Here is a 20,855-nt window from a genome sequence, read left to right on the forward strand (position 1 = left end):
GACAGAGCTAGTAATCAAGGGGCTAGACCCATCATGTGGGACATCTTATAGTGCCCAAAAGAAAACACATTTGATGTATCCTCCATCTAAAGTACTCTAAGCATACAAAATGGTACACACCGGAAATGATGTCAAAACGCACTACTACAACTTTCACTAGTTTAATGGATACACGTGTGTCAAGGCTCTAGCCTTTAGAGTCTGAGAGTAGTACATGGGACTCTGGGACTCAGGAGTCCGCACTCCCCCATCCAAAATTGCCAGCTGTGTAGCTGAGAGACAGACAGCTAGACACCCCGGGGAGAGAGACACATCCTATTCCTACACTCTCCACAGAATACTGTTCCCATTCGTGAAATTTGAACGATTCTCTGAGCTCTCTCTCTCTCTCTCTCTCTCTCTCTCTCTCCTTTTCTTCCCTCTCTCTCCGCAGTCCGTGTCTGATCTGTCTCTTTCGCATTCGTCCATTTTCATCGGTTTTTCCTCCCCTCACGTCCCCGATTCCTGCTTTTTCATTCCGAGAGACAGATGTACCTATACCCACCCAGCAAAATCGTACGTGGTACAAGAGAGGTAGATCCCCTCGCCTCTGCTAATTCTTTTCGGCCTTCTGCGTTGTCGGTCTCATCCGCAAGCGAGACACCGGTGGTCGCTCATACGCAGGCAAGACATAGCTGGTTGCTCATCATACGCAGGCGAGACAGACCCGCTTCTCAAAGGCTCGCATCTGGAGGTACCATATACGTTTTAATTTCGAGGCGCGCTCATATCCTATCGAGGACTATACGCCCAACAATTTACTTTTGAATGTAGGATAAGATTTGTTGCGCAGATTGTCGTGGCCTGTTATCCTCTTCATGGCTTTCTTCTGTAAGATGGCCATGGAAGGACAGTCGTGGCGCCGTTCGGATGGAGTTTGAGTGCACGATTAGGTCAGACGATTAAGATTGAGCTATTGAAAACTGAATCAATATTGCACGGAACCTCGCATACCTCTTTCAAGTAATAAATAGTTTTTCCTACCAAGAACTATTTGTCCATGCCATGCCTGCGTCACTGCCACTTTCGGATTGCTTTGGCGGTGCCATCAGACATTACTTGGGCTGGCACTCGGAACCAGATTGTTATATCTCTTACTAGATTGGTACAACTAAAAGGCCTGTTCATTCTACTTCAGAAATGACCGACCCATGGATATGACAGCCCAATGCTTTGACAGAAGATGTTGGGTTTGTAAAGGAGATGAAGGATTGTGAGATATAGTTCACTGTGCGGGATTAAAATGATGTCACTGATGATTGCATACAGGTATTGGCCTCTGGCTGTATCCCCTAAAGGACATCCAAGTGTTCGACAGGCACAGGCTGCAGTTCACTTCCTTACTTTGACTGCACAAAACAAGCCTTTGGGGTTTAAGCGAAGTACTAACAGTGATCATTATACGTAGCAGTTTATAAGTTTCAGGCATGATGCTATAAGCAATTAGAAGCATAGAAACACAATATTTATTGTTGGGATTTTGAAATTGGCAGGGTGGATAGTATGGGAGCTTTTGTGTTTCTTGCAATGCAGAACACATTTCTACCTCATGCAATGCACTTTGCTTTGAGTATCAGTTTGGGTTTGACCAAACCCTAGCTGGGGTCACACCCTTTTACTGCTTAATATAAATTAAGTGTCCTTCATTTTACATCAGACCCTAGGTTCTGAGCACTGACACCCCTTGGTGAGAGTGTGCAATGGAAAAGGAGAGCAAACATGGAGAGGAGGAGATTGAATTAATGTAGGAGAGAAGGAACAAACAGATTGCAATGTTTGAAAGATACAAGGCTGCACGGTCAGCCCCAACACTCAAAATTGAGTGTTAGTGTGGGTGCCATATTGTAGTAGGGGGATGAGAAAATGAGAAGGCCTGGCTGATCACAATGAATCGCTGACGAACAAATGAATAAGGGGGCAAGCCATCTATAAACATGCAAATTGAGGCCATAATTGGTAATCAAGGGGCTAGGCCCATAATGTGGGTGCCCAAGAGAGCCTATAGGGCACAAAAGGAAACGCATTGATGTACCCTTCATCTAAAGTGCGTAAAGCACATAAAATGATAGACAATGACAATGTTAGAGCTCCTAATGTTCTTGTCCGACTCAAATAGGTAGGAGATCATTGTACAAGACATACATGCTCGCTAACACTCCCTATGTGAGCTTGGATGTGGCGAAAGGCCATAGAAGATGTGGATCTGAGGATGGTAAGAAGAGTGCTAATGTTGATAAGTTTGTTAATTAAGAATTCCAATCAAGGAGTAAGATCCCCTTTCTAGATGAAGGCTTGGTCCAACGGGAGGCAACCATAGACCAATGGAAATGGAGAGGCTTCAAACGGATCACTTCAAAAAACTGTAGTTTGGGATGAATGAGCCAAGCCTTGGATCCAACTATGAGATATATAGTGTGCTTGTTGAAAACAATCTGAGTATCGAGTGTAGTAAGGCCATAAATTAAGAGGAGATGGAAGCCCAAGCCCAAGACATGTAGGGCCTTCAAAATGGGGCTCGATGAATAGTCAAACAATAGAGGTAAGATGCCAATACCACTAGTAGACACCGAAAAAATATCACCAACAGTGACTCTACGGTTTGATGAATAGAGATTTTGGAACCAATCTTCTCAAGAATTTATATGACATGATACACCACTGTTGAGGAGCCAAGGCCACTTAGAAGACAAGACAACCAAAGAAGGCTTCTCCATTTGATGAATGTGAAGAAATATCTTCTTGGTGGTAATAGTTGGTGTTGAAGTAGTGGTAGAGGGAGGCTTTGATGTAGATCTAGCCTTTGCTCCTAGATGAAGGTGAGAGAATTTTTTTCCAGCACCTCTCCTTAGGGTGTGAGGTCTTCCCCCACAGTGAAGATACTTGGGATATCCTCTGTGCTTTTCCTTAGACTCAGTATTAGAGTTTGAAGATGACTTTGATTTTTTCTTCTTGGCTTGTCCTTTACTTGTAGATGATGCCCCAAAAGCAAGGCTATGTGCATTGGTATTGTTAGAATCTCTTCGCTTGTGATGCGCATACTGCTCAAACACCAATGGGACTAACTCCTCTCAAGTGATAGTGTCTCGTGTACAAGAGGTGAGAAGATTGGTGTAGAACACATCATATGTTGGTGATGGAAGATATAAAAGAAGTGTCATAGTTAGGTCCTTTGAAGGAATGTCATTACCAAGGGATTGTTAGCCTGCTTATTTTAGTCATGTCAATCTGTCATCTTTTGATTGTGAGCTCCAATTAGAGTTTGATGGAAACATGGGAGCTTTGGCATTCTAGAGTGCATTTTTTCTGTTTTAGGCACATTTGTTGTGCGTTTCCATGGTTCGTTGGTTGGTTGACACCTCCTGCCACTGTCTTTTTGGTCCACGACTTCATGGGAGAGAGTACCATCATTTTGCCATTTTTTCTACACAGTCGGACTGCATTTACTACAACCGTACCTTCATTTGCTACAGTGGGCCAGATTTAGGACATACTCTTGTATGCAATTGACGAGTATTTAGTGAAGGTGGCTATATATAGCACACCTCCCACACTTGGCAGAGGACTCTTTTGCAGATTTAGCACACTCTGTCTCTCAGAAACTCTTCGACATTGGTGCTGCCATCATCTCAACTTAATTTGGTGCCCTGATTGGTGCCTTGGGCTGTGTGCAGGGATTGATTACTCCTCGTCATTGTATTCAGCATTCATCTTCGGTCAGTGCAGTATTTCTTCCTTCATCTTTTGCTTCCGCTCTCTCTTTCTCTCTTTGTGTTTGTGTTCCTTCTTCTGTTGTGCACTCTCACAGGGATACAAGCTCATCCCAAATCTCATAAATCTTATTGATGTGATGCCCAATAGTAGGGGAATGTGTGAGATAGAGAGTTGTTGTAGGTTTAGTTGGAGAGATAGACGATGCTTGAATGTTTGCATCTAGTAGAAAGTTTCCAATCTCTTCCAAATCTCTACAGACGCGTGGACGCATTTTACATGCATGAGCACAAAATGTGCACAACTCAAAAAGAGAAAAGAGTGGGTATCCCATAAAGTTGCCGAGTTTGAGGACGCTTTGACATGGGGATCCATAGTAGGTCCGACTATAGGGATTGCGATAAAATCCCAAAGTTTGAAAGTGTCAAGGATGCACTTGACTTTGCACGACCATAGAGGGTAGTTCGTCCCATCTAGCTTCTCATATGCAGGCTGAGAGGGTAGGACAAACACTTGCATAGGGGGTGCCATCACTACTAATCAAGGAGTGGTAGCCTCGGAAGATTGAGAAGGGAGAGAATGATAAGATTGTGATCGATCATGGTTTATTCGACGATACTCATGGTCACGGCTTTGTGAATGCCAATCTTTATGGTCTCAGTCGTAGCTACAATTGTCTGCATAGTCTTGATCCACATGATCCCCCTTGTCATACACGTGGGCCATAGATATTCTTTGAAAACTACTTGCAAGAAAACAAGAAAAGATGTTGCAATTGGGATAAAGATGTCTAAAAAATAGTACTCTGCCTATTCAAGGTCCGGCTGTCGATCTACTGTACAGTAGAAAGAATTATGTCAATGGAGGGCTTTGTTGCAGCAAATGTATATTGTCAGGCCACCAAAAATGGCATTAGTTGCTCTGAAAAGTGATGCCAAAGTGGTTTGATGTGCCACCCAACTAAAGAGGATGGTTGATTGGCTGAAAAGACTGCCATCCATGTTCAAATGCAGCAAATTGTTGGGTACCCGGCTGAAAACGCAGGTAGTTAGAGGTGTCCTAGGTGGAAATGCAACTGGGGACATGAAGCAAACAGGGTGCCTGCTTTGCAGCCTAATAAATGCAAGATTGCAGACCTGAATGTTGACACCCAGCTTGCGTGATATGAAATTGATGCTTGCCGTTGAAGACTCCAGCTTCCAACTTAGCAAATGATGCCTTATGGGAGAGTGCAATAGAAAGGAAAGCAAACACAGAGAGGAGATTGGATCAATGCAGGGGAGAAGGAACAAATTGACTGCAATGGCTGAAAGATACAAGTCTTAATGGTCAGCCCCAACATGTAGCACTAAGCATCAGTGTGGTGCTAGATGGTAGTAGGGGGATGAGAGATTGAGGAGGGCTGGCCATAGAAAGAGGGAACGGCCATTCGAGCCTAAAGCGTTCCAAACCCTACGAGGAGATGAAATGCCATTCTTTGTTTGAAATAGCTGTTCCATGTCTATTAACAAAAACTTATTATTTTTCCATGCCGTTCCTTGGCCCGTTCCTTGCTGTTCCTTGCCGTTCCCTATCGTTCCTTGTTTGAAACAGATGTATCCCTACCTTGTTGGATATCTCAATTCATGGTGCTGTCCAACTAATCGCGACATCTTCTGGAGATCTTCACATTGCCATTAGATCCACACTCTAGATTGTTGCGTTTTGAGTCTGGAGTGCCTAATGAGCCATTTTTCATAATCTCCATTGCTATGTTTGCTGGTTTCACTCCTTGGATTGATACAACGGATCATCTTCATTGTTATTGTATGTTTCTAGCTCTTACTGCCATCCCAGTACCCAAGCGACAGTTCCTAGACATCACCCACTTTATGGAGGCTCCATTTGCAGCAGTTTCAGGCCGTCTACAACAGTTTACACTGTCTTCATTAGCCTTACATTAGATACGTGCGTTTTGTGTTTTCTTCACTCCTGAAGGGCTGCCCAGCAGTTGTCTGTTTATAGCCACTTACACGGAGAGATCTTCATCAGATATTCTTGCGTTTTCTTCTGAAGTTGGGTGTAGAGCAATTACCTTGATAGTAGCCATCATCTTGGAGAGATCTCAACATATTCTTCATCTTTGACAGCTCTTGAGGAATGCATTTCACCCCCTCTATTGTTGCCCTTCATCTTTGACAGCTCTGACATATGGAAGATAATGTTCCCCTCTATTCTCACCCCAACATTGGTAGTGCTTAGAACTAGAAGTTGTTTGTTTTCAACCCTTGCATTGAGTGCTCAAGCATATTTTTCTTAGAATCCCAATGCAAGATCAGAGTGCTATCCTTCAAGCCATTCAAAGCCTTAAAGAGGAGAATCAACACATTGGTGAGTAACTTCTTAGACTAGAAAGAGTTGAGAAGGCCAAAGAATCCAAGGAAAGAAGTCCATCTACTTAAGGAGACTAAGCCATACTAATGAAAGGAGCTGATCAAGAAGTCCAACTACTTGAAGGCACAGTGGAACAAGAGAAAGGTCTCGCTCTACTTCAAGACAAACAAAGAGATTGCGTCAAAGCCCATCCTTCTCTTTAAACTCATCTGTTGCCTTTTTTGATGGACAGTGGATGCTCATCAAGTGAAGAGTCACACCCTTTTCGTAAAAGACATTGTCATTGACAAAGGCGTCAACATTCTTCATTCTTGTCTGTAGGAATCGATTAGGCACGGAGATCGAGGCAGACAGTCGTTACGCGCAGTAAGAGAGACAAAGAGTGCGAGAGAGCAGAGTAGAGAGTGAACACGTTTTTCGGTACAATGGCGAGTGTACCACTTTAGGTTTTTAGATAGATATATGTATGAAAGTACAATGTGCTAAGGGTGTGTTCACACCCGTGCACATATAAAAGGCACGATGGCCCTTTATTCCCAACAACCTCCCACCTAAAGGTAATGTGCCTAAAAAGGAGAAAAGAATCAGCTAAGTCTAGGTATGTACAAAGCTGAAATAAATATATCTATCCAACTCCCATCATCTGTCGGCAATGAGCAAACTGCTCTGTTGGAAGACCCTTCGTGAGAAGGTCTACAGGGTTATCATCTATATGCACTTTGACAAGCTCAATGCTCTTGCTGTCAAGTACATCTCTAATGAAGTGGTACTTCACCTGTATGTGCTTTGTCTTTGCATGAAAGACAGGATTCCATGCTAGCACGATAACACTCTGACTATCACAATGGAGAACAGGTAACTCTGAGATGCCAAGTTCTCCCACCAGACGTGAAAGCCATAAAGCCTCCTTGCATGCCTCAGTGGTAGCCACATACTCTGCCTTTGTAGTAGACAATGCAACACACTTTTGTAGCCTGGAGATCCAAGAGACTCCTCCTGTGAAAGTAAACACATACCCAGAAGTGGACTTCCTGCAGTTCGCATGACCAGCATAGTCTGCATCCGTAAAGCTAACAACAGATGCCTTCTGCTTTCCAAAGCAGATGCACAACTCCTTTGAGCCTTTGAGGTATCTCATAATACCATTCACTGCATCCCAATGCTTCTTGCTAGGGGTTGCCATGTATCTGTAACCACTCCCACTGCAAAGGCAATGTCAGGACGTGTAGCAACCATCGCATACATCAAACTGCCAACAGCTGAAGCATATGGTATCATGGCCATTTCAGCCTTCTCATCATCAGATGTAGGGCTGTCCTCTGCACCGAGTTTCATATATGGAGGCAATGGAATCCCAATTGTTTTCCCCCCCTCCATATTGCAATGCTGCAAAACTTTGGAGATATACTCATGTTGAGATAGAGTAAGCCTTTCGATCTATCTCTGGGTATTCGCATGCTAAGAATGTGATTTGCATCACCGAGATCCTTCATGTCAAAGCTGCCATGAAGACTTTGCTAACAGTGCTCAGTCTGGTGAAGCCCCAACTTTTTGGGCCAAAATTGCACAAATTTGAGATTTTGTGCTTACAGGCACAAAACCCTGTCAGTGGGTAAAAGCAATTAAAAAAAATTTAGAATTTTTCTGAAAAATTCTAACGGGTCCGTCGACCAGCTAGGCGTCGTTGTGAGCCTGGAAGCCCACCGGCTGTCGTTTGACGCGCGTCGCCTGTCCGTCACGGGCTGGTCGTAGCTCCCTGCAGACGTTGCTTGCAGACGTTGCGTGTACTGCCCGCTGGCCCCCTCAGTGAGCCCCGTTGCTGCCTATCATGCCTGCTCCTGCTCGTCAACTGCTTCACGCCTGCTACCTGTCGTCCGCTGGACCACGCTAGTCAATCGTCACCTGTAGTCGTTGTTAGCTGCTGCACCAATTGACTGTCTCTCCAGCACATGGGCCTGCCTACGACTCTCTTGCTCGCCTTTGAGCCGTCTCTTGCTAGCTCTGGTCTTCTATCTCAACCTGACGACCGTCTGCAACACCTTACGCTCTCATACCAGTTTGTAGGAATCGATTAGGCACGGAGATCGAGGCAAACAGTCGTTACGCGCAGTGAGAGAGACAGAGAGAGTGCGAGAGAGCAGAGTAGAGAGTGAACACGTTTTTCAGTACAATGACGAGTGTACCACTTTAGGTTTTTAGATAGATATATGTATGAAAGTACAATGTGCTAAGGGTGTGTCCACACCCGTGCACATATAAAAGGCACGATGGCCCTTTATTCCCAACATTATCTTCATCTTCATTCCCATTAATCACTTCATCACTTTCAACCTCAAGTTCCGATCATGGACGAAGGTATAAGAAGAAGACTAAGTCATTCTCTCAACTTGAAAGGAAGATCAAATTCAATATGTATGATGGTTATTGAAATCCTAATCTTCTTAAGTTTATTTGTCAAATTCAAATCTTATATGCTTGTGACAAGTATAAAGAAAAAGAAAGTTTGCAGCTCTATATTTGACTGACCTAGTCCACACTTGGTGGACAGGGTTGGAGTACAATCATGTTGGCCCAAAATCCTAGCGGTCCTTTGTTAATAGGATACATGGCCAATTCCTTCTTTTTTATTTCAAAAGAGATGTAAACATGGATTGGGATCGGCTTTTTCATGTGAGATTCAGCTAGGTATGGAGGATAGAGAAATGAGAGATTGTAAATAGTAGACATTGTGGGCTCAAGAAAGTGTATTAGCTCAAGATTGCACGACTAAATTAAAGTACGAAGTACAGCTAAGGTCGAAGGTTGACCTAACCACACATCCACACTTCAACTAGAGTTTGATTAATTAAGCTCGAGAGTCTAGTGTCACTACATTTAAAGTCCTAGACACGCCACACTTTGACACTTTAATAAGTGTCCACACCACACAAATTACATTGGGCACTGCCTGGAATTGGTAAATTCTAAGACCCCCCCTGCAATACCAATATGATGAAGTACAAGGACTATCAATCGCCGAAGGGTAATAAGTTCAAGGACTTGCACGCCTCAAACTTCTCACATGGTAAAGCCTTGGTGAAAATCTTTGGATTTGTTAATTTCTCTAGGTAGTGTAAGCTGTAAAGACAGACCATCACACTTCTCATATAAGTGGAAGGTCCATATTTTAAGTCATAAATAAGGATTGTTAATTTCTTCAGATGGATTTCTGTTCTTCTTTCAGCCTTCAGGTTAACTATTCTTTATCTAATTATGCACTTCTCTGGCGATCTTTCAGGTTAACTACTCTTTCTCACCCTCCACATAACAAACCCACCCACACCCTCCCCCCCTTCCCCCAAAAGACCCAAAACCATCCCCAAAAGGATTCAACTATATGCTATTGTCTAAGTGCTCTCTTGTGTTGTTCTAATTATACAGGGATTTGGCTATTGCCATTGCTGTTGAAATGAGAAGGACCTCGGAGACACTTGGAGAGGAACCTATCAGCACTATAAGAGCAGCGACAGTCAGGCTATTAAGATTTCATGTGCATGACTGGCTTGCTATAATTGGCCTCGTGATTCTTGATGGAGTGTTAAACATAATCAATCCCTTTCACCGCTATGTGGGTCGAACGATAATAGGGGATTACATGTATCCACTAAAGTCCAACACCATCCCCTTTCAAGCTGTACCGGTATGTCAATTTTTGCTAGGTCTAACCGTGCGAATTACTATATTGTAATAATTGTCATTCATTACTATCTTTGCCATGAAACCATGTTTTGCACCTAAAAGATTGTTTTGAAAGTGCGTTTGGTCTTTTTTAACACACTTTATTTCTTGAGAGTATGAACATTGGGGAGCACTGTTGATATTTGAAAGCCACAGTATTTATCACATGTTAATCCTTGAGAGTCTGAACATTGGGGAGCACTGTTAACATTTGAAAGCTGCAGTATTTCTCAACTTCACAGGATTGAGATTTATTAAGCCAGACACAGAATGGAAAGGGAAAACAGTTTTTCTCCCTTAAAAAAGATATCATGACAGCAAGACATAGAGCAAGATCTTTATCAGAGTCATAAGGAGTTCAAATAACAATTGGCACAAAACATCCAGCAAGAGCTAATAGCCCTTGCACAGTTACACAACCTCACCTCGACAGACCCTCAGCAAAGTAACTTTAAATCTTAGCCTTCTAATGCTTTGTGTATTTGGAATTGTATTCTTACTGATGACATGTTGAAGAAATAGTGCAGGCTTTATGCCTCAGCTCAGTGCAGTGAATTGTTTGGATGATTGGACCAAACTAACCAAACATGACTGTAAAACGTTTGAATCTCATTTTTGCTAAAAGAGCAGATCAGGGGCTGCTTCCACCATAAAAGATTTGGGGACATGCAATCAATCTTTGGAACCTAGCAAGATCATTCAATTTGTAGAAGGGCAATTCGCCAATCATTTGGAAAAGCAAAATCCCCTTCAAACTACACCATTTCTATGCATGTCTACTAGATGCCTATCTCCCGGGTAAGCTTTTTCCAAAAAGCAAAATTGTATTGGCATCTGTAAAAGATGTGGGACTGCTTTGAAAGACTTGACCCACTTTCTTTGGACTTGTCCGCATTCACACTTTAAAGTCTTTGGACTTCACAACTAGCAATACTTCTTCGTTTAGCAGTTTTTACTGTGGTATTTACATCACCTCTTATCTTTTTCTTGAACTCAATTCTGGGCATATGGATGATTGGAACAGCTTGCAATCATGCCACTTGAGGACCATAAGTCTTTCAGCTCTTCTTTTCTCCAAATATCTTTATAGCAGTTGCTTTATGGTTTTGCTTCCCTCGGTTATGTGGCTATGTCCATTCTACATGTGTTTTTCAACATTTTGGGGCAGTTTTTGTGGTGCCAGCCACGTAACTTATTAGAGCATTGGTTCTACAAAAGAAAAGTGTGTCATAGCCCTCTATGGGTTGTGAAGACTTGAAGTTTCCTGGCAATTCACTAACTTGCATGTGTGGCTTTGTCTTATTACGGATTTAGTTCTTGGCAATAGTGGTCAGCAGACTGGTATGTAACCATGGACTTCATATGTTCAAATGAATGCTAATTGGCTAGACTGCATGTGTGAGCTAGTCTTACTGCAAATTTGGTTCTTGGCAGGAGTGTTCAGCATAATGGTATGTTCATAGCCCTCTATGGGTTGCAAAGTTTTGAAGTTGCCTGGCAATCGACTAATCTGCATGCATGGCTTAGTCTTACTACGCATTTAGGTCTTGGCAAGAGTTGTCAGCAGACTGTTATGCAATCATGGAGTTTGTATGTTCAAATGAATGCAAATTGCCTAGACTGCTTGTGTGATGTAGTCTTACTGCAAATTTAGTACTTGGTAAGAGTGGTCAGCATAATGGTATGTAATCATGGAGTTAGTATTATATGCAAATGAATGCAATTCTGGTTCTTTCATCAAGGCTACTGCCACTGGTATGTTACTTGAGGAGTGTCAGGCAACTTAGAAATCTTACACAGCTTGAAAGGATATCTTTTTCTCAGGTCATTGCAATTGTAATTCCTCTTGTCATAATCATCGGATATTTTATCTTCAAAAAGGACATCACGGATTTACATCATGCGATTCTTGGTAAAGCTTTGCTGGATTCAGCCTGTCATATATTTTTATCATGCCTCAAAATATTCTTATTGTTTTGTTTTGTATGTTCTAGGGCTCCTTTTTGCAGTGTTGATAACAGCAGTAATCACAGATGCTGTGAAAGATGCTGTTGGACGTCCACGCCCAGATTTTTTTTGGCGATGCTTTCCTAATGGCACAGCGGTCTGAGTTCTTGTTTTTTTTCTTGCATAATACATCCCTGAAGACACCATGCAAGGCTCTATTTAGGTTTTTATCTGTATGAATTTTGGTGTGATCAAGTTCAATTCATTCTTATTAGTGATTGGATACTGCAATTTCAACTTGTTAGGGTTGTACATATGAAGAAATTTGAAGATATAGACTATCCTTTATCCATAAGACTATCTCTTGTCATTGGCAGGTTTATAATAATGTTACCCTTGAAGTCCAGTGCTTTGGTGATGCAAAAGTGATCAAAGAAGGCCACAAGAGTTTTCCTAGTGGACACACTTCTTGTATTTTTATTTCTTTCCCCTTTCTAAATGGAAGCATATGTTCTGTGAAGTCTTTTATCTAGACATTTTATAGCACCCTTTATTTGTCCAAGGCGATGATACTGAAAATTATTTTTTGGTTCTTATGCAGGGTCATTTGCTGGTCTAGGATTTTTGTCTTTATACATAGCAGGGAAGATTCAAATTTTTGATCAACGGGGCCATGTTGCAAAGCTTGTCTTGGTTTTTACTCCTTTGTTAGGTGCCTTACTTGTAGGCCTGTCCCGTGTTGATGACTATTGGCACCATTGGCAAGATGTATTCGCGGGAGCAGCTTTAGGTATTGTGCTTTAATGTGCCTCTGTTTGAACTATGGTATCTTGCATTCTGTCCATCACAATGCCTTTTTCATCTTTCAACTTGGAGTGTGATTATTTTGATGATGAAACTTCAAACACTACAATATTTGATTACTTGGGATGTGAGTAATCACTTCAACTTCCCCCCATTTTCTGCAGCATTATGCAACTTTTTCTTTTGACAATGGTTATCAAATGATATATCACTATGCTTTGGGCCTCATGACATGCAGGCAAGGCCTCTACCTTTATGTAAGGCTGGTTTATCAAAGCAGTATTTTTCTTGCTTTGTCTACTCCAAAATTTGATGCATGGTCCCTTGTTTCTTGAGCTTCTGCCAGTTTGGAGCCTAACTGGCTTCAGGGTGTGAGAATCAATTCCGGGTGAGGAACCTAGTGGCATATAGGTTTCAAAGGGAAACACAGGGAACTTATGCTAGCCCAGGTGCTCAAAAAGTGTCTCCCCTTCATTGATGTATCTATATGAAGAATGTTCCCATGAAGCTTCCCTTTTTGTACGGGATAATTTATTGGAGGGAACTAAACCCGTCATTGGTAGAGTAATCAACCTAAGCTATGAATCCTGCAACATGAAGAAAGGCTGTGTGCTTTTATGCACGTGTAGAATTGTGCACGAGTGGGTACGGAACATGTTCTGTTTTGCCAAAGCTTACCAGATCAGCTGCATTTTGTGTGCAAACATGTGTTCTTGATGAACTGCAATCGAGGTCTCTCAACCTTGGTGTAAGCACTGGTGCGTGGGAAGCCAGTAGTATTTTATGTTTCAACTCTTAAGTTTTCATAATTCACTCAGTTTCTCGTCGCTCTTGAGCTTTCTGCCAATCGAGCATCTAGCTGGCTTCAAGGTGAGAGAACTGGATTGTTTGATCTGTCATGGCATCTTAGGTGAAGCTGGTTCAAGGTGAGGAACAGGGAACTTGTGGTACCTCTAGGTATTCGAAGAGTGGCTTCCTGCATTAATACATATCAATTAGCTCTCTAAAACGATCCCATTCATCTTTCTTGTTGTACTACATAACCTGGGAGGGGACCAAAACTATCAGCAAGGAGAAATGTTAGCTACCTCTTATCTTCATATGTTCTTGTGCATCAGTAAGACCAATTTTACCTCTACAAAAAGATGCTGTAAGTTTATATATTTATACGTACAATTAAGCTCATTGTACATCAAATGTCGCCAATGTAGTGAGATGTGCAGCATGGTGTCATGAACATCTCACTTGGGAAAAAAAGCAACAAACTAATCAATGACTTCTCAAGCCTAATCAAGTTGATGAAACTTTTAAGTCCCACACAGAAGATAGTCTATTTTCTGCTACACTTTGTCAGGCTAATACTGGGGTTTCATTTTGGTATTTTAGTTTACTCGAATAGCAGTATGAGAAGCAACCATACATAAATGTTATATCAGGATGCACAGAAGTCCATTCTCTAGCTATGGTAGCAGGCTGCACCATACTTATTGGGCTGTGTAATATCTGGTTATTTCAGCAATTTGACTCTTGTCAGATAGCATCAGTTTAATGTTTACTGATGCCAAGTTTGCTTGAATCTGATAAAATGAAATTTGGTTATATATGCAAACAATCACAGGTCTGACTATGGCAGCACTGTGCTACCACCAATTCTTCCCTTCATTATTTGACATCAACAGTACGTATCTAGCAATATTATTCTATTTCATGTACCTGCTTGATTTGCTTCTGGCCTATTCTGACTAAGGAGCAAACAGGTGCTGGACCACACAGATACCTTCCAATTGAGCACAGCTACAAGGTAAATTTGTTTCCATGGTATCAGCGGAGGCATGCAAGCACTGGGGACTGGCCACCTCAAGAAACTGGACTAAATGGTATAATGGTGACTGGAGGTAGAAGTGATGAAACTCCATTGTAAAGTTTCTCCATAATTGACTGTGTACTTCCATCCCATTCTGGACTCCAACAGTGTATGTATTTTGTTTAGGTTGTGTCAATTCATTAATTAATCAGTGTCCAAATAAACTAAGATAGGCTAGCAATTTTTAAATAGGTCTGGGAGACTTTTTCACCCTGTGCATAGGTTTCACAGGGTTTGCAGTCTCATGATCTATATTACATTGCCCTTTGGGAGTGATATATATTCAGAATTTTGAGAGTAAAGAAGAATGTCTTCATAGTGTGCTTGGTTTGTCAGTGATTGGTTGAATGTGAGTAATACCAAGCACAAAATTGGGATTGTCATCGTTTTGCTACATGGTTGAAGTTGTCATTGTCATGCTTCAGCTGTATGCTGAGCATGAATTTGTCAAGTTTCAAATCATGTTGCTGTCATTTATTAATAACTAGTCTTGCATGGTTAGCATTTTGGTGTGGTGAGATTAGAAACTTTGTGCAGTTAGATAAACAATCGATTCGTAATGATATGGAGTAGAGCTTACTTGAGGTTGCTTGAATGAACAAATGTATACCATATTTCTTGCTCCTACCATCCGGCTGATGGAAATATACTTGTTATTGAACTTGCAAAAGTATGTTTGATGCCAATCCCTCTTACTTGATAATGTTGCAAATGGCATCACTATGAAGCCCAAAGCATGAGTGATTGAACCACAAGGAAAAATCTGTGTTAAATAACAATTCTATGAACGTGTAGTGCAAAGAGCTACATGAGTGCTGCATAGTACGTATAGTGGAAAGTTGGGATGAGTCTTTTTAAGATTTATAAAGATGTGGAGCGTTTCCTCCCTTCTTCACCAAAGAGCATATAATCCTAATATATGGGTGTCAATTACAAGTGGTGGTTCATAAACTTTGATTTGTGCATTATGTGTTTGCATGTTAGTTCTCAGCTCTTGCTTGTGCTTTTCTTGCTCAGAATGAATGAATACTTGTGATGCCAATGCTTTCACTTCTTATTTTGAATGGTCTTGCTAATTTTGAAATATGTAACTAGTGATCACATGGAAAAATCGGCGAAAAAATTAAGATATTAGCCTTCTCACTACATACATTAATATTTTGATTATGATTTTGTAGTTTCATATCCCCATCGTTCTCTTAGTTGCTTCCTTACATGATCTGGAAGAAAAATTATAGTGAAGTACAATTGCGCAACAATTTGGCTAGGGTTGTCTACAAATCAAGATTTAGTTAAATATATAAGCCTCTTAGGGTGGTTTGTAGGGATGGAGGATAGAAGCCATGGTGAAGTGTAGCATCATTGAGGGTGGCCATTTTGTAGAGTCAAGAACAGGGTATGGCCACCTTGAAGTGTGAAGAAATTGCTTATGAAGCTTCCATTGGTGTTTGAGTTGTCTTATAGTTGCTCCCAATGGCCATGCAGGGAGTGGATGAGCTATGCCAAGAATGCCAAAAGGCTCTCATTGAAAATCATTTAGCAAGGTGCTTTTTAGATATGCCACCCTTGAGACTTGTGATGAGCTCCCAGACCTTTGATGGCAATGTAGTAGGCTCTAGTACTTAGCAGGTAGGCAAAGTCTTAGGCCTACCATGCCACATGTGCCAACCTTGAATGAGCTGTGCTACCTTGCATGACCATAGGCAATGCTTTATAGTTTGTGGGTGTTGCCCACTTTAGTGCTTGTAAACTCCATGTTGCTACATCTAGGGCAACCAATTGTTGAATGTTGGATCTCCATGCACCACAAGTAATAGGAAGTAAGAGACCCTTCTCAAATGCCAATGATCTAGTCTTGTGGAAAGCATTTGTGATGTAATGATTTGGCCAATGTTTGCTCCATAATGGGGTCCAATCCATGTCATTATGTATCAAGGATGGGTTTGCCAATTTGGGTTGTGTAAGCAAAGAAGCTCATAGGCTTTGGACGACTTGAAGTTGTTCGAAACCTCTCTTGGATCCCAGCCCACCTTATCCAAAGGCCTACCCTTGGAGATACTCCTCCAAAGGGTACTGTTGGAGTGAATATCTTGCCACCCTCTCTTTAGAACTAATCGGTCGTCTCTTACACAAAAAAGTTATTTGGGGAGGCACCTTCAACTTTGTGCCCAACTTGCTTTAGGATGGCCATAGGTGAAAATTGTATTGCTTGCATGTGGCTACATAGGCTCTTGGTGAGGAAGGCCTTGCCAATTCTAGGGAATTGCTCCATCAAATGTGCCCTTGTAGATGCCTCTTTGCACCCTTATGGAGTGGGTAGGGCCAACCTCTCGACTAGCCCATTGGATGTGCATGCGCCCCCTAGGCTTACATCTTGTCACAATCTCAAGCATGTGGGTTTTCCAACTTGAACTCTACACCTTTCCTCCCCCCTATAATCACTTAGTTGCTTGCAAATTTGTTAGTGTTGAGACTATGGATCCATTATTGAGGAAAACCTAGTTGGGCCATGGTGACCTCTAGGAAGTCCCAATCCACTTTGTCACAGGCCTTCTCGAAGGTTAGAATGAGCATTATAACACTTTGGCCTTTGCAGGCCCACTCTATAGCCTCCAAGAATGTGAATATGTTGTCAAGGGTACTTCTTTGATCTTAGACAAAGCTTGTTTGTGTGTCATGAATGATTGGAAGGATATGTTGGAATTTTTTCCCAAGAATCTTTGCTAGTGCCTTATAGATCATTGACATAAAGCGGATTTGTCTCCATTGGGTAAGCTCGAATCAATTTCCCCCTTTGGGGAGGAGATGCACTACACCAATAGATAGATAATTGGTATCCTTCCCGAGTTAAATCCCTTGAAAGATTTGTGGATAGAGAATCTTCTTCTTCCCCTGCTAGGTGAAGAAAAAATCCCTAGAGAGTTAACCACTCTTACTCATCTTGTGATTGGAAAGCATGAAATATCTCCTACTTGATGAAATGTGTGAGGAGTGATCGCTGCTTCTCTTTTATCACCGAAAAGGGAATAGTGGTCCCATGCTTACTCTCTGCATTTGACTACTCTAGCTAGAACCATCCTCGCTAAAAGTCAATGGCAAGCCCCATCACATCCTTAGGATAGGATCTCATTCTCCCATATTGATTGCACAAATATCTAATCTCCCGTGCTACCAAGTTGATGCACTTGGAAGAAGTCTTTGCACATGGTGTCCCCTTCCCATGCCTAGAATGTGATTGAGATGTAGAAAGAGAATTCAAATTCTCCTATCCTCCAAGCTCAGTAAAGCCGTTTGTGCCTACAACTCTTGTTAGTAGATATGTTAGCTCACATGTGAGTTTGTGCATGCTTTAGGGTTGGGCATTATTTAGGATATTTTAGGCATTTTTAATGGTCTTCATATTGATCATATTTAGTATTTATTGTTGGTCGACCTTATCATATTGAGGACGTATTTTTATCCTATTTATTCAGGCTCTTCAGTCACTTATCATCACACTTGTGGATCTTCTGCTAGGGAGAGGAACCAATGTTGGTGCCCATAGCAAGTGATTCACTGTTGTATGTGATTGTCTTGTGTTGGATATATGGATTCTATTTCTCGAGTATACATTTGAGTTCTCATCTGTATTATGTTCTTTAGTGTTCCTTCTTTTCTTTCTCTTTTGTTTTGTGTTCAACAGTTTATTTCAACACATATTTATGCTTCCATTGTTGCATCCACTTTTGATATGGTATCACATTTCAAGTTCTATGTTCATGGTGTGTTTTCTTTGTTGATTTTAGGACTGTTTTGACCATTGTTGATCAAGCGACTACTGCTTCAATTAAGCAGTCTATTTTTCTTGTGTTTTTGGTTGAAGTTAGCATTCGCACAGTTTGCATTAGTTACTCTATTGTCTGTGTGTCTGTTCGAGCTGTGTTTTGGTGTCTTTGCATCTCTTGGTTGGTGATTGAATTAGAAGGTTGTTTTTGTTGTTTTAGGCAGTTTTTGGTTGATTTTTTACATTTTTGTAGCAAATTTTTTCTTGTTTTGATCAGATTTTGGTGAATATTATATGTAAACTCTCATTTTTTGCAATTTGTGCTTGTGGTTTCGTTGTGTTTTCTCTCCAAATACATTCTTTTCTCTTATTATCCTCTATAGATGGCTCCTTTGTGTAGGTCCTTTGATGATAAGTTACATAGACTTGACTATCTCACATGGAGTGCTATGATGAAAGCTTAGTTTGTGTAGAAGTGGTTATGGTATGTCGTATGTGGAGCTATTCCTCATCCTCAGCTTCCTACTCTAATATCGGATGATTTTGATAAAGACAACCATAAGAAAGCGGTGCTTACATGGGATTTGGACGATGCCCATGCCTATTCGGCCTTGCTTCAGTGTATTTGTAAAGAAGTCCTCTCGACGGTTACCTCCTACAGGACATCTTTTTAAGTATGGCCAAAGTTGCAGTTGTTGTATGCGGCACCTTCCTCCATGAGGGCAGTTACTCTTTATGGACAGATCCAACAAATTACATTTTAGGCCAAAGATACTGTCTTGTCTTTTCTACTTTGTGTGACCCAAATTTAAGACCAGCTTTGGCAATTGCAGTTTGCCCTTCCAGAGGCTCATATTATTGAACTTATAACGCTCCAAACTCCCCCTAGTGTTTGATGGAGTGGAAAATGTTTTGAGGGCACAGACATCATTTACTCTTGTCAATTTTACACATATGACGTTGATGTTGCTTGAGCATGAGATGTCTTTGGGATTATAGGGGTGGCTTTCGTCATCTTATGGTAGTTCTAGTGAGGTTTTGCAGCTTCAGAGAGGGGTTCGAAGAAGAAGCCCCTTGTGTTACCATTGTGGGAAGAAAGGTCATCTACGGAAGGACTGCAAAGAGTTAGCAGCTTCCAGGCAACAGAAGAAGAAGAAGACGAAGCAAGATGCGGACTCCTCCAATGAGTCATCATGTGTGCCTTAGACTTCGACTTCGATCCTCTAGCCACAGTGAATGATAAGACACGGAAGGGATCAGCTTCTTTGGCTCGTGGGAAGGGATTGATGGCCCCTTCCTGTACTGCTTACTAATGGTGGTGATGACGGCATCCCTCATGACTCTCTAGTGCTAGAGAGGGAGTGTGAGAGGGTGGGCAAATGGGGCAGCTGTGTCTCATATGTATATATCTATACAGATGCATATGATCTCGAGAGGGATTTCCATGATGCATTGATTGAAGTCTGACAGGTTCAAATCCTAGAGCTAGGATTGACATCTAGGTTCATGATGGGTTGTTTGATAGCGAACAACATTGGTTCCTAGTCATGAGTTCACATGAGGGGACACTTTGGCGGTCTGGTTGAAGGTAGGGAATCCATGGTTATGTATGTTTCAGAGGCATTTTTGACAGGATGTTCATGTATGCTATTGAGAGACATTGGGACAAACACCGAGATATGCTATGATCTTCTCTATTTTCAGGTGTTGGTATGATTGAATCGACATCAAGTTTTTTCCAAGGCACCTTGGTGGTGGCTTGTGCACCCTTTGCTTACGTATCCATGGTTCTAATGGTGGTTCTATGTTGTATGGTTTATGATTCATTATCATTGTACCATTATATTATATTAGATCACCCATGATCTGAGAGAGAGTGTTAGCAAATATGAGGACTCATGTGTGAGTTTGTGCATGCTTTAGGGATGGGCATTATTTAGGATATTTTAGGCACTTTTAATGATCTTTATATTGATCACGTTTAGCATTTATTGTTGTCCGATCAACATTAAATGCTGGTCGACCTGATATTGAGGACATATTTTTGGTCTTATTTATTCAAGCTTTTCCTCAGTCAGTCAGTCACTCATCATTGCACTTGTGGATCTTCTGTTGGGGAGAGGAGCCAGTGTCGGTGCTCATAACCAGTGACTTAGTGTTGTTTGTGACTGTCTCGTGTTGTATATATGGATTCCATTTCTCGAGTATACGCCTGAGTTCTCATCTATATTGTGTTTTTCAGTGTTCCTTCTTTCCTTTCTCTTTTGTTTTGTATTTAGTAGTTTATTTCAACACATATTTATGCTTCCATTGTTGCATCCACTTCTGTCAACTCTTGGGCACGGAGGGTGTGATCCTTGGAGGAGCCTTGTAGCAACCTCTAGACGACTATCAAATCTTGTCATAGGGCCCTTCTCTTCTCCTCCTTAAACTATTGTCTCATACAAAAGGCCACCTCTTGACAAATATTGCTAACTCTCCTAGGTTTGTGTACCACTTGTGCAATCCCTCCTCCTATGGTCAAGCTCTTGCCCAAAAGTGGACTAGTTTGTTGAAGCACCTCCTCTCGCTCATAAGTCAAATCTAGTCCTTGGAATTTGGCATGAGCATACATCAAGGGCTACAACAAGTGCATTTAGA

General features: G+C 41.6%; 1 protein-coding gene across 5 annotated transcripts; it reads left to right on the plus strand.

Annotated features, from left to right (window-relative positions):
* Positions 1 to 358: 358 nt before the first annotated feature.
* Positions 359 to 14,761, plus strand: LOC148017714 (lipid phosphate phosphatase 2-like). 5 transcript variants are annotated; one of them, XR_015687749.1, is made up of 9 exons: positions 359 to 733; positions 9,541 to 9,799; positions 11,662 to 11,749; positions 11,832 to 11,941; positions 12,162 to 12,255; positions 12,386 to 12,574; positions 12,753 to 12,826; positions 14,207 to 14,266; positions 14,346 to 14,364. XR_015687749.1 is itself a non-coding variant. In XM_087662049.1 (8 exons), the coding sequence occupies exons 2-8, from the start codon at positions 9,569 to 9,571 to the stop codon at positions 14,507 to 14,509; spliced, it is 936 nt and encodes a 311-aa protein (XP_087518175.1). In that variant the 5' UTR covers positions 360 to 573; positions 9,541 to 9,568; the 3' UTR covers positions 14,510 to 14,760. The 5 variants fall into 5 exon arrangements, 3 of the variants coding, with proteins under 3 accessions (XP_087518175.1, XP_087518174.1, XP_087518176.1); XR_015687748.1 differs by having other exon boundaries at positions 12,753 to 14,266; positions 14,346 to 14,435; XM_087662049.1 differs by lacking the exon at positions 12,753 to 12,826 and having other exon boundaries at positions 360 to 573; positions 14,346 to 14,760.
* The last annotated feature ends 6,094 nt before the right edge of the window (positions 14,762 to 20,855 follow it).

The sequence above is a fragment of the Lygodium microphyllum genome, chromosome 21 (genome assembly GCF_053477565.2).
Source record: "Lygodium microphyllum isolate KBCC chromosome 21, Lygodium_microphyllum_v1.1.10, whole genome shotgun sequence".
Lineage (NCBI taxonomy): Eukaryota > Viridiplantae > Streptophyta > Polypodiopsida > Schizaeales > Lygodiaceae > Lygodium > Lygodium microphyllum.

Bases quoted from the DNA above. Each gene is read 5' to 3' on its own strand.
- LOC148017714 (XM_087662049.1), top strand. From the start codon at position 9,569: ATGAGAAGGACCTCGGAGACACTTGGAGAGGAACCTATCAGCACTATA. The intron at 12,256-12,385 runs GTATTTTTATTT...GTTCTTATGCAG, and splicing joins TCCTAGTGGACACACTTCTT to GGTCATTTGCTGGTCTAGGA. The intron at 14,267-14,345 runs GTACGTATCTAG...AGGAGCAAACAG, and splicing joins TTCATTATTTGACATCAACA to GTGCTGGACCACACAGATAC.